Source organism: Perissodus microlepis, chromosome 8 (genome assembly GCF_051167445.1).
Source record: "Perissodus microlepis isolate ML-2025 ecotype Zambia chromosome 8, ASM5116744v1, whole genome shotgun sequence".
NCBI classification, from domain to species: Eukaryota; Metazoa; Chordata; class Actinopteri; order Cichliformes; family Cichlidae; genus Perissodus; species Perissodus microlepis.
This window is the reverse complement of record NC_140468.1, coordinates 864355-878449: the sequence shown is the minus strand read 5'-3', so window position 1 is coordinate 878449 and position 14095 is coordinate 864355. Positions and strand designations below refer to the sequence as shown.

Below are 14095 nucleotides of genomic sequence, written 5' to 3'. Positions count from 1 at the left end.
GTCTGTCACCAGCAGCTTCTCCTTGCGCTGGCTGACCTGCTGGGTGGAGGAGGGCGGAGCAAAGTTGTCCTCGCTATTTATTTCAGGGTTAAGCTAACGTGAGCTGGACGACCGCAGAGGTCCAGCTGATCCATGAAGAAAACGCAGGAGGCACAAACTGAGGCACAGCTTTTATTTCCTGTAACACCTTACAAACATCAGCATCACTCTGACTGTGACATCAGCAGTGACATCACGCTCTCCACCAATCAGCAGCGTTTTCAGCCCCGCTGCTCACACGCTGACATCTACCAGCACCTGACTCAGGTACAGGTAACCTGAGTTACACCTGAAGATGATTCTGGTCCATTCTCACTCTCTCTCACACACACACACTCTCACTCTCTCTCTCTCTCTCTCTCTCTCTCTCTCACACACACACACACACACACACACACACACACACACACACACACACACACACACACACATAATGAGGCAGCTCAGACAGGAAGCTGTGAGTTTCTTCAACATTAAAACAAAATCATTCTATCGTTTTCAGCAGACTAAAAGGATTTCACTTCCTGTGAAGTCATCGTTTGATTGGCACCTGTCAGTCAGCCTGTTTAGCCGTCTGCTTGGTTTTGGTGTCGAGGAATCTGATTGGTACTTTTCTCTTAGGCTGCGTTCACGCTGCAGGCGAAAGCATCAAATCTGACTTTTTTGACCCTGTGCGACCCATCTATCCGATCATGGTCTGACAGTGTGAACGGCACAAATCCGATATTTTCAAATCTGACCTGGGTCACTTTCATATGTGCTACTGAATGGTCATGTCGCATTAAATCCGTCTTTTACGTCACCGACACAAGACAGACGCCGATTATCAGCGCCGGAGAAGACATCGCGAACGCTTCCTGTCCATCCAGTGAAACTGTTGGGAACAACGTTGGAGAAACAACAGCAATAAGGATCATTGTTAGGTTATTTACATTATTATGTAAATAACAAAATAACTTAAAGCAAAAATTGGGAAACGTAAAGTCCGAAGTCTTTATATTAAGGCCATCAGTCAAACAACACTGTTTGCTCTGGGTCTAAACAGAGCCGTTGTGTGTGACGTCTTCTTTTGCGCATGTGGCGCTTTGAGCGTTCACACTAGAGCGCGTTTGCTGTCGCATTTTATTTGTAGTGTGAACGAGCAGACAAAAAATCAGATTTGATCAAAAAATCTGAATTGAGCATCAAGACCTGCAGAGTGAACGTAGCCTAAGGGTTGTGAGGTAACACCTTCCTGTTGAAGGTGATGAAACCACCTGATTGGTCAGACAGACTGAGGTGGAGGGGCTCGGGTTCCCTGATGACGGTTTTCAGAAGATGGCAGCAGCACCAAATCTGATCGATGGCGGCAATGGCGAATTCCAGTGACGGCGGAAAGAATGACCGCGCTGGCCAGCAGAGCGGCGCCGCTGAGGAAGAAAGTGGCTGTGTAACTTCCTGTAACATCAACCAGCCAGCCTGCAGAAAGAGAAGAAGAGTTTCAGGTGTGACATCATCAGCAGGCGATGTCAGAGTGATGTCATCAGATTTCAAATATCCAATGACGTTTGTGAGGACAATTACACGCTCCATAAGTTACTGCTTGTACTGAAATGACGGACGGTCTTTGAACACATATATTTAAAATTTAAGTGGATTTAAAGTTTTTTCTCTTTTAAAGATGGATGAAGCAGGAGGGTGGAGCTGTTTCCCTCACCTCCAATGGGTGGGCTGACCAGGTAAGGTATGGCGTGGAGGAAGTAGACAACGCCCAGAGCTGAGGACAGATACGTAGTTCCGACCACATCAGACGTCACCACTGGGATCAGAGCCACGTAGGCGCCGTCGAAGTAGCCGTAGAGCACGGCAAAGGGCACGAGGAGCGGGAAGGAACAAAGTAATGGCGTGAAGAGGCAGCAGAGACCCTCCATCCCGACCGAGAAGACGTAACAGGCCAGGCGGTGCGGCTTCAAACACCTGAGAGACAAACAGGACGCCCGACGGCATCAGCACTCAAATGTCAGCCATGTTTGTGTGAACTGTCCCTTTAAAAATGTTTTTCGCTGAGCAGACAGAAAGCGTTCTGCTGCAAAGTCGAGTGGGCGTCTCCATCGCTGTCACCTGCAAACATTGTGACGCTCGCTGTGATGCTGAAGTCACGCCTGCACGAGCTCGAAGGCGCTGAGCAGCACCAAGTAAAGGTCAAAATCCTAAACACAGAGCGACACGCCGGACGTGTGCTTTGAATTCTCGCAAACGTATCAAAGATGAAGTAAAATCTAACATGGAGGAGACGACTCGCAGCTTGGGTCCGGTAAATGGACTGATTCTTATGTAACACTTTTCTACTCACCCGGAGTACTCAACGCGCTCAGTCACCCAATCACTGCCATTCTCACAAGCACTTTCTGTGTACTTAGCGCTTTCTAACTACATTCACACTGCGAGAGCAACCTGGGGTTAGTATCTTGCCCAAGAACACTTGGCATGCCAGGGATCCAGGGAGGAGCCAGGGATCGAACCACCGACCTTCTGATCGGTGACCTGCTCTACCTCCTGAGCTACAGGAACCCCAAAGCACCTAGTTGAAGCACCTTTGGCAGCAGGTACAGCCTCAGGTCTTTAAGCGTCACGTGTGGACGGAGTTCATCCTCCACCAGGACAATGACCTGGTGGAGGATGAACCTTCACCCTAGTCTGAGGTCCAGAGCAGTGGAAGCAGGAAGCACCTGCGCTGAGCCCTGAGAGTCACAGGAAGGCTGTGAGTCTTATGTACGTGTTAATAAACGTGCTCGCGCTCGCTGTGGGTGTCGAATGTTCCCCTCTGGAACGAGGCTGTAACGTGTGGAACAGGCCAGCGTCAGTGTTCGTCCTCGCGCACACTCGCCTTACCTTCTGTCCGTCAGCCAGCCGAAGGTGATGTTCCCCACGATGTCGATGACCCCCAGGATGGACATGAGGAAGGCGGCGTGCTGGTGGCTGATGCCGGCACTCAGGGCGTAGGGCACCAGGTAAACGAAGGGGAGGCTGCAGCCGCTGGCCAGAAACAGGAAGGACACGGCCAGACCCAGAAAGTCAGGCAGCAGCAGGAAGCGGTACTCCCCACAGGACAGGAGGCGCCACATTCTCCTCAGCCTGGGGGCGGAGCTTTCAGGTGGAGGAGGCGGAGCTACGAGGTCCACAGACTCTTTGGGAGGTTTCTCCACGTCCTGCTGTGAGATGTCACCTGCACCAGAACGCACAGGTGAGTCTGATTCTGATTGGCCCGCTGAGGGAACGTGATTGATGAGAACACCTACCACACTGCTCCTCCGGCAGTGCTATTGGTCGGAGCAGCGCTCCACAGACGCACAGGTTTGCAACGAAGGCGCTGAGGACGAGCAGTGCCCCCCTCCACGAGTACAACTCGATGAGCATCTGCACCACCGGAGCCAGCACGAAGGTCCCGATCCCGCTGCCCGACATGGCGACACCGTACGCCAGCGCCTTCCTCCGCTGGAAGTAACAGCCCACCAGGGCGATGGTGGGGGTGTAGCAGAGGGCGAAGCCCAGACCTGCGGACAGATTTTACGTGTCAGCATGATAAAGAGCACGCCGCTGTAAGATGGGGAGGACATGTCTGAGTCTGACCTGTCAGGATCCCGGCGCTGAAGTAAAGCATCTCCAGGCTGGTGGCGAAGGAGCTGAGCAGGAGGCCGCAGGAGGCCAGAAGGCCCCCCGCCACCACCGCCGCCCGGCAGGAGCAGCGGCTCCCCACCAGACTGCCGACGGGAGCTGCACACACAGGCACGCTCAGCCTCACGTGACCACAAGAACCACTCTGTGATGTCTGATTGGCGGTACTCACCACACAGCATGGTGCTGCAGTCCAGCAGGCTGTGGATCCAGGCGGTGGCGGCGTAGTCGGCCCCGAAGTGAGCCTGGAACTCCACGAAGAAGATGGAGACACACCTGCAGACACAAGAGAGGGTTAACACTGCCCCCACGTTTGACGCTCGGCTGCAAAGACACACCATGGCTGTCCCTGAAAAAAGTTTCAGTGCACTACAGTACCCATCATTCTTTGCTGCTGCTCAGATTTAAATAGAATTTCTTCATCTTTTGCAGTCAGCTGACTTTGTAAGTAAGTAAAGTTTATTTATTAAGCGCTTTTCACAGACAGGCAGTCACAAAGCGCTGCACACAAAGATTTGTAGCTCACTGATTGGATGTTTGTTGCTTAAATGCATCTTGGGAATTGTAGTTCTCCCCCAAAACAGACTGTACATAAAGATGGACGTAAAGTTAAGTCTTCATAATGCTGATTAGAGTCAGAACAGGAAGTAGGGGAGGGTTTAAGGCGGCACTTCCTGTAAACAAAGCATTGTCAGTGAACAGAACAGAAAGCCTGTTCCTGTTTCCTATCAGCAGAGACAGAGTCCCCATTAACCAGCAGGGCAGGCGTGTGTGTGTGTGTTTGTTATGTAATGTGTGCCAGTCACACATAACTTCAGGATTAATGTGTTGTTGTATAACTGCAGTGAGAAACATGGAGGACGGTATGGGCTCAAAATGTGGTCATAAATATTTTGTACTTGTAAAAAAGATTTGTGTGTGTAAAAATGATTTGTGTGTGGACTTAGAAAAAAAAACCCTGCAAGTTACAAGTACGAATTTTGACCCTATTTTTCTTCCTTTCATCTGATTGGTCAATGTCATGTCAATCACAAATGTAACAATCCAATCAGAGAACAGATGGGTTTGGCTGTCGGAGGGGCGCTTTTTTGAACTGCAGGTCCTTGAAGGGTGATACAGTTTGAAGCTGGAGGATCTCTATATAAATATCCGATAGCAGCTAGGTCCCCTAACTGTCAGCAGCTGTTGAAAGGATAAAGTTGTGCTATATCAGTGGTTAGAAACACCATTATTACTTTAGGATTAGTTTAACACAAAGTCAGGGCTGACCCGGGACCATTGCTGTGAGTCACAGTGCGCAGCATAAAAGTCCTTTCACATCAGACGCAGGATGTGCTGCTAATGCTAACTGCTAACTAAAAGCAAAGGATCCAGAATTTGTTGCTGGCTGCTGGGCTCTGTGGGTTTTTGCAGCAGCTCTACCTGTACTAGATGCACCTGCTCCTTGTCTTTTCTGTCTCTGACTTTATGTCTTCTACAAGAGTTTCTGTTTTTTTTGCTGGTTCTTCAAATGTTCAATAAAAACATCTATGCTAATTCATAACTAAGAAAGCTTTGTAATGAAGACTGTCATTTCCAAAACACTGCCCGCCCCCACCCCGCGGTCCGCAGCGCTGTTGAAAAGGCTGTGGAAGTCCCTGTATTAAACACGTAGACCTGTGACACAAAAATCACCAAACTCGGACGACCACAGACTGTTTTCCTTCGTGGTGATGAAGGAAAACGCTGGGTTGGCATGTAAAAGGGCATTTATTCCCTTCAAAGACCTGCAGTTCAAAAAAAGCGCCCCTCCAACAGCCAAACCCATCTGTTCTCTGATTGGATTGTTACATTTGTGATTGACATGACATTGACCAATCAGATGAAAGGAAGAAAAATAGGGTCAAAATTCGTACTTGTAACTTGCAGGGTTTTTTTGGGCTAAGTCCACACAGAAATCTTTTTTACGCACACACAAATCTTTTTTACACACACAAATCTTTTTTACGCACACACAAATCTTTTTTACAAGTACAAAATATTTATGACCACATTTTGAGCCCATAGGACGGGCCTGTTCTCTCGCCTCACTGTGAGGACATAACACACACACAGACGCACAAACACACTCTTTCACAGCGAGCTGATGGAGGGGAGGCGGAGCTTTGAACACATGTTTCTGAGAAGTTTTCCAGCTGCAGCAGCAGTCGCGCCGGTCTCCGGTCGGAGCAGGAAATGTGGGTCAAAGGTCACAGAAGGAGGCCGCGTGTCTCTGTGTTTAACCCATTCAGCCCCGGGGGCCAGGCCGCAGCAGGGCGGACCCGGCGCCTCCGGTAAACTTCCTGTTTGGAGGAAAGGAATAGCATAGACGATCCGGTCACTGCGAGCACCGAGGATTCCTCCGTCAGACGCATCCACCCGGGAATCACAGCTGAGTGTCACTAATCACTGGATGGAAGCAGGTTTCCTTTGGCTGACAGCAGTGTCAGGGCGTTTCTGAAATGTCAACCGCTCTGCCGTCCTCAGGGGGCGGAGTCTTTAACGACAACATCACAGATGCTGCTGGTGGTGCAGCGGTGCAGGTGTTTGGTGTAGAAGGTGTGGGGCTGTAAATCCCCCGAGCGCAGAGCGAGCAGCAGAGCTCCAGAGTCTTTGAGCTGCACGTGTCCTTCACATACAAAGACGCTCTCCTGCTGGAGAGCTCTGCTTTTAGCTTGGAACAACGTTCTGAGGGTAGAAGGTGAGCAAACACCGGCCGAGGCTGTTCGGAGACGATCTCAGAGGGAAAACCGGTCACGCAGCTTACGCCTTACGAGGAAAAAGTAATCTGAGTACTAAGACTAACTGAACCTGAAACAAGCAGCCTGCACGCACTGTGGAGCCAATGCCAGCTCAGCCTCCCCCACCCATTAAAACCAGTTCACCCCGACACACAGCCCCCATCTCCCAGTGAGACCAGCTACACGCACACACATAATTAGATGTTGACTGCTCTCAGATCAGTGTCACGTGCTGAGAAACATGGTGTGTTTTTGAATCTGTGTGTTCTGGTTTCTGCCTGGTCTGACTGGTGCTCTGCAGGCCTGCGGTAAACATGCTTACATGCTGCTGGTTTGGTTACTCTGTAACCACATAACATAACATATTCTTAAATATTTTATTAATAATCTTAATCTGCAGAATAACGAGGAACTACAGTGTAAAATAGTGCACACCCCATGCCCCCCTGTAGACACACCCCTGTATGTTGCTGAAAATACCTGTGAGGTGTTTTTACTGTTATTATTCCCCGACCTGCAGAGTGTAATACTTCATCATAAACACGTAGCACTAGCTGGTGTGATGGTACTTATAGTGCTTTTTTACTCAGTCTCAGTTTTCACACACTTCATTCAAACGAGATATCCCACCGATGGCCCACTCTAACAAACAAGCCACAGGTGACCAATATAATTATAAGTTACTTCTACTGAGCATGCTCCTAATGCAGGGCGTTCACACTGATGGTGTGGATGTGTGTGATGGTGAATGAGGCGGAGCAGAAGTCGCATCTTTTTGTGCAGAAGGATGAATTCTGTAGACCTCGTCAGGCATGTTTGAGGCTCATACTCTTTAAAACTTTGGATGCTAAGTACCAGCAACAATATCCAGCAACACCAGCAACAAACATCCAGCAACACCAGCAACAATATCCAGCAACACCAGCAACAAACATGCAGCAACACCAGCAACAAACATGCAGCAGCTCTCTGTGCGCTCTCACTTCTGTGCAGAATTGTGAATCAGTGATTCTGAGAGGCGGTTGAACTCTGGCCCACACATCCTCTGGCTAAGTGCTGAACTCCACCCAGCTTCACGCTAGGGCTGGGCGATATGGCCTAAAATTCATATCGCGATATAATTTGAAGCATGTGCGGTAACGATATATATCGCGATATATTCTTTTCTTCTGTATAACGTATTTTCCACACTATAAGGCGCACTTAAAATCCTTTCATTTTCTCAAAAATCGAGAGTGTGCCTTATGTATGAATTCTGGTTGTGCTTACTGACCTCGAACCGATTTTGGCTGCAGAAATCTGTTAAAAATGTTTTGATGGATTGTCAGAGCATTACCCGTAGTGAGGAGCTTCACGGAGTAATCTGGGTCCAAAACTCCGTCTGCTTCAGGTCCCAAAGTCAAACGAACACTGAGAGTTAAAAACGGTCTAAATTTTTTCATCTTTAATAAAATCATCAGCGTTTCTGTTTTACCAGGTGTAACTATGAAGTTTAACATCCAGGCATCCATGAAAACAGAAGTTATTAAATTTAACGGAGTTAGAAGTTAACAGGAAGTTAGCTCGCTAGTTTCCACCTAAACATGACATACCATGTTCTTACTGAGAAATTTTTGAAACTAAGTAAAACGTACAGCTCTGCTACCACTTCCAACATAAAGACAGAAAACTAAACAGCAGTGGGCCAAACTTCACGGGCCAAAGTTCAGTCAGGAGAACAACTGAGATTATTCATCCACAATACGAGGTTAGTTATTAATATACTGCAACAACATGGGAACAGAACAGCTGCGAGAGAATTCAACATTAATGAATCAATGTTACGGAAGTGGAGGAAGCGCAGTTTTTGGCTCTCCCCATATTTCAAAAGTGCTTCATCTCTTTGCTATGACTGTCACCCGCCATAATTTGCAGATGATAATGGTTGTAGCCAACCAAAACAGGCGCAGCTTGATGACATCATCAACATGCGCTATCGCGATAAAGCGATAAAGTCAAAATCTCTGTTGTTGGCCAAATTTATATCGTTTCTATCGTATATCGTTTATATCGCCCACCCCTACTTCACGCCACCCAGTTTCAGGCCTCAGACGCTTTTTCACACGCAGCCACGTCACTAATTAACTAGGGATGGGTATCGTTTAGGTTTTATCCGATACCAGTACCAAACCGGTACTTTTGAAACGGTGCCGGTGCTTAAAGAATGGAGAACACAAACTTGGTCCAAAAACCTCTCATGTTCAGCTGTTTTTTTGTAAAAAGATAACAATGTTAGCCTTTTCTGCAGCTATAGGGCATATATGGTATCACTCTGGGCTGGAAGCAGTGCTTAAACAATGGAAGAAACACAAACTTTGTCCAAAAACCTCTCATGTTTAACTGTTTTCCACTGTTTCTTTGGTCATTTTAACCTTTTTGGCCAGGGTGAAGGGAGCATCTGCCATCAAACAAGAAGACAGCTGCATGTAACTACGACGGTGTTTGCTAGTTCACCTCACATGCATTAATGTAATAACGTGGTTAGCCTACTCAACATAAATTACACATGAACAACATTAAGCTACTGACGCAGAGAAGAACGGCTGCTGCTGCATCATCATCCTCATCATTTCTGCTACACTGGCAGGGCTAGGGGCCAGGACTCTCCTCTTCGGGTTTTTGGGGGATGTTGCTAACTCCGGGTCCGATAACAGGCACCACACCCGCAGTAGATGTGCTCGGTGTGAGGTCTCGCAGCAAGCTATCAAATACGGTGCATTTCTCGGCTTTTAACAAAATGCTATGCGTCTCCAGGTGTTTCATCAGATTCTAGGTGTTACCTCCTTTGACAGTATCACAGTATCACCTTAGTTTGCATCTTTTGCTGTGAAGTACAGCCAGACTTCGCTTTGGGCATTTTTAATCTGTAGCTCTGCTCTAAAAGAACGTACGTACCTGGGCCCGCCTACTATCCTTGCAAAGGTAAAATGATTGGCTAGAATTCAAAGTATATGACATCTCAGGAAAAAAAAGAAATGTGCGCTGCTTTTCGGTCTGGTTACTACCGTTTATGGTATCCGGTGCCATCCCTATAATTAACCTCAGTAATTGGCAGATGTTTCTCCAGCAGGTTTTTTTAAAAGTAGTACACAATGTTCCTTTTTTGTTGCGTGTGTAACAAAGTAACAAAGTAACATGCTGCTGTGTCACAGTGAGAAGACTTATTTTTAGGGCAGATCTCTGGACTGTTTTCTGTTGAATGGTTAAAGGCTGTTTGGCAATCACTCTAATTGGCCTGAATTCCTCGTTACTGAGTCATGTCACAGGACTGTTGTCTGCATGTCTTTGATTCTTCTTTCACTGAAGATTTTGTTTCTGAAAATGTTTTGATCTCTTTAACCCTTGTATGGTGGGTTAGGGGTTAGGGTTAGGGTTAGGGCCGTTTTCAGTTTTTTTCAAAAGAAAAATTAAACAATTAATTATTTTTTCAACCTGAAATTCATTGGCTTTGGCTTATTTTCTGTGAAGAACATAAATCATAATCAAATTCATAAATGTGATCTAACAAAGGTAAAGGGAAAAAATTAACCATGTTTGCTGTTCATATGGCTTGTAATTGGGATGAAGTAAACATAAATAAATAAAGTAATTTAACATAAAAATGTTTGATAGTGTTAATTTGGAAAGCCAAAACTCTAGCGGGTCCACCAGACCCATGAACACTGGCTGAGTAACAAAAATATGAACACCACACAAGGGTTAAACATGTCCACATACACACTCAGGTGCCTCTTTAAAGGTGTATCAGGGCCATAATGAACCCAAAGTGACCTCAAAATGCAAAACAACAGAAGCGATTCTTGCCAGTCTCTTTTATGTTTGCACAAATCAGTAAACTCCGATATAACAGCCAGTCTAACAGACACCATCATCTGTAGCTACACTAACACGGCTGTGTGCAGTGTTGGTGTGGACGTCCACGATCCCTCACTCTGTGCACCAAGTCCTTTGAGGTGAAGCGCCTCAGACTGCAAGGGTCCTCACACAGCTATAAAGACCAGTATATGGATGTGCGTGTGTGCATTACCTGGTCACTGCACGCGTGCACACCGTCACCATGAAGCAGCATCCAACAATCACCCACCCCCACCCGCCATCCGGCGGCGCCCCCCGGCTGTCCCGCTGCTTTCCAGCAGCCATCGCTGCAGCTTCACCACGGTGGCTGATCCTGGAGCTTCTGGTGCAAACCTGAAGCTGGTCAGCTGCTTCACAACAGCAAAAACAAAGGTAAAAGTGTGGCTTGGACCGCAGGTGATCAGGTATCCAGGGGCACTCAGCCCTCCCCCAATGACGGGTGGAGATCGGCCAGGTGAAGCTGGGAGGCAGAAGGACAGAAGAAGGAAAGGAAGACGTTCAGATTGTGTCCAGCAGATTAAAAGTCTCCTTCAACTTCCTCTGAGTCGAACCCAGTAGAGTCCCAGTGGAGTGACAGTGAAGTCCCGCCACCCTAATTCTGTCTGTGGGTCTAAAAGTTCCTGCGGTCAATGAGTGACACCCCCCCACCCCCCCCACCCCCCCTCAATCATTAACCACACTGTGTGAACACTGAGGCCCCCAGCCCGGACCTGATGAGAGCAGAGTCAGCAAAGAGTACTGCTGCGAAGGGAGCGCTTAGTTCTCCACACCCTACCTCCCCCCAGGGCCAGGGGTGGGTGGGGCTGACTGAGGGGAGGATGTCTCAGGTGTCGGGTGACGCAAACAAGCATTTCCAGTCAGGCAGGCCAGAGAGACCACAGTGTGTTCCACGGCAACCAGTGTGTGCTATACACCAGGACCAGAACAAAGACTGGGACCAGGACCCAGACTGTGACTGGGACCAGAACCAGAACAAAGACTGGGACCAGGACCAGAACAAAGACTGGGACCAGGACCCGGACTGTGACTGAGGGCTGCTGGCTTTGAGTTTGACAGCAGCAGTGGTCTCATGAACGCAGCCTCGAGCTCTGAGCAGCGTTTGGGAAAGCTCTGTGACGTTTAAACTGCTGTATGTCACCGTGTGTCTCCTCGACGGGCCTGCAGCTGATCGGCGCCTCCGTCACTCCCTCTGTCGATGGGCCTGCTCGTCCATCGCAGGTCCTCCACCTGCTCCTCTTCACTGTCTGCTGTCAGCTGCCTGAGGCATTCTTGTACCGATGGACCTTTAAAAAAGAAATCCTGAACAGAATATTTGAAATATGAAGCTAAAATTTACACGTCCAAACTTTAAAGGAAAATGTAGAGATCTGAGACAGACACGACCGTCTGCGGTGTTCTTTAATAGAGCATGAAGGTTGAATAAAAACAGTATTTTCACCATTTTTGTGACTAAGACACATTGAAATGAAAACAATGGCCTGCTGGACTCTGTGTGGTTTTTTAAAGTCCTCCGATATGTCTGTCTGTCTTAAATTTCAGATTCTTTCTTTTTTCATGATAAATAAGATCAAACAAATTTAAAGGCTTTTATATTTAATATAAATTTAATATAAATATTTATTATAAATAATATAACTCTTCAAAAACCGGCAGATCTGAGACAGAAGGGCCGAAATGTGTTTGATGAGAAACTGAATGTGTCGTGATAATCAAATCTACAAAGTTCATTAATTCACTGGTTTCCACATGAATAACATTTCAGACAACAGCAAATGTTCTGGTGTGTTTAGTGTTATCACTCCGAGAAAGATGGCCAGCAGGTGGAGCCCTCCACCAATTAGCACGCTGAGTGTGATCACCTGTGAAACACCTGGGTGCGTGAGCCACGTGTGCCACCATCAGACCAGCGTCACCAACCTTGGAGTGAAAGTTGACACAGCTGATGCAGGTAATGATGCAGGTTATGTCGGTCTGATCAGGCCTCACTGTGACGCTTACAGATGGCCCAGGTGCTGCTGCTCGCCTGCTGACAGGGACAAACACTTGTTGCTTGTTTATCTTAGAATTCATTTAAAAATGTTATGTTTGCTTTTAAAGATTCGAATGGCCGAGCTCCTACGTACCTGGCAGACCTTCTGCACCTGTGCACTCCACAGAGGTCTCTCAGATCGCAGTCACTCCTCGCTGTCCCCATGTCGAGACTGAAACACGGGGGTCGAGCTTTCGCTGTTGTGGCCCCCAGATTATGGAATAAGCTGCCCCTCCACATTAGGCTTTTCTCCAGATTATGCTTCTAGTCCATTTTAATCTTCTTTCTTTATTCATTAATTATTGTGTGAATGCTGTAGGCATTCACACTATTGAGTTCCTGTTTCTCTTTATTCTTTATTGTGTGGATGCTTTAAGCATCCACACTATTGAGTTCCTCTTGGGACTTCCGTACACTTTTTGGCACTTAACTACTTCCACAATTTTCAGCCGATTTTCACCGTTCAAATTTTAAACTATTCTGCTATTTCTGCTAATGTGTGCTATGTCTTTTGGTATTTTTCACTATTATACTTTTTAAAATATTAAGCTTAATTTGTCCCATTGAAATAAATGGGAAACTTCTGCAATTCTGCTAAAATTTGCTTGTTTTTGAAACTTAACTACTTCCTCATATTTTCACGTAGAACAACCATTCAAACTTTAAAATGTTCTCAAATTATTGGGCTATTCAGGTATAAATCAGCTTTTTCAAATCTTTTACCGTTTTACTTTTATGCCTCTTAAAGTTTTCAGTTGCAAAATTGTGATTTTTCACAAAATACATGCATTGTTATGGTTGCTATGCACTTGGCTTCCAGTGTGCCACTGAAGGTTTTGCAGTCTTCTCTTCATGTCTGAACAACTTCTTGCTACTTGCTCAATTTTCACTCAACTTCCACAAATTATACATCAAAACGTAGGTATTTTTGCTGGCTTTCTGAAAATGTCACTATCATTGTTGTGGGATTTATAGAATTTTGGCAAATCTCTTCAGACCAACACAAAGTCGCAAAACTCTCCATAGAAAGTCAATGGAGAGCTTGTTCAAAATCACCGCTTGATTTCTGTAATGAGAGGCATATTCGAATCGTCATATCTCCTTAACGAAGCAAAGTTAAGACATGAGGCTTGTCCCAGTATATCTTCAGACACTCCTGACGCTCACAATTCAAGAATTATTTTCTCACCTATTACCGTTCTGAAATGAGTTAGACTTGTTTGAGGGTAGGAAATTCGTCCTTTGCTCAGATTTCTTCAGATTTCAAACTCTGGAAATGAACCACTTTTTTCTCTCGTCATATCTTCTTAATGGATTTCCACAGAGACCTGAAAATTTCCATGACTGTTCACCAAAGCCTGCTGTCTCTTACGGTGAAAGAATGATATTGATACTCCAAATAGATTTAGAGTTAGAAAGCATTGTTTGAGGGCAAGTCAAGGCAGTTTTTGCTTTGCTCTACTCAGTTATGGTGCATTAGAAGTCAAATATCTTTAATAATTCATATTTTAATGATAAATTGTCAACACTGGAAGATTCCCCCATCTCTTCTGAACAAAACGGTGTAAGAATGACCGTTCTAGCCCCTACGGTTAGGAAATTATGGTCATTTGTTTGTTTGAGAAATAGACTGCAAAAATCCTGTGTCTCTCTGTGCTGCGTGCACCTGTTTTGGCGGGAAAAAGTGCACAGGCTCTCTGATTGGTGGATTCAAATTCAG

At 46.4% G+C, this 14095-nt stretch overlaps 1 protein-coding gene across 1 annotated transcript; it reads right to left on the bottom strand.

Annotated features, from left to right (window-relative positions):
* Nucleotides 1-182: 182 nt before the first annotated feature.
* Nucleotides 183-4053, bottom strand: slc16a12b (solute carrier family 16 member 12b). Its single transcript, XM_084938612.1, has 6 exons — nucleotides 3866-4053; nucleotides 3649-3792; nucleotides 3318-3572; nucleotides 2911-3244; nucleotides 1736-1995; nucleotides 183-1497 (listed from the first exon to the last, which is right to left on the bottom strand). The coding sequence occupies exons 1-6, from the start codon at nucleotides 4032-4034 to the stop codon at nucleotides 1304-1306; spliced, it is 1356 nt and encodes a 451-aa protein (XP_084794738.1). The 5' UTR covers nucleotides 4035-4053; the 3' UTR covers nucleotides 183-1303.
* Nucleotides 4054-14095: the final 10042 nt, after the last annotated feature.

Coding starts and splice junctions, on each gene's coding strand:
- slc16a12b (XM_084938612.1), bottom strand. CDS start 4,034: ATGGTGTGTCTTTGCAGCCGAGCGTCAAACGTGGGGGCAGTGTTAACC. Junction 1,996..2,910: donor GGCTGGCTGACGGACAGAAG/GTAAGGCGAGTG, acceptor TTTGTCTCTCAG/GTGTTTGAAGCCGCACCGCC. Junction 1,498..1,735: donor GGTCAGCCCACCCATTGGAG/GTGAGGGAAACA, acceptor CTCTTTCTGCAG/GCTGGCTGGTTGATGTTACA.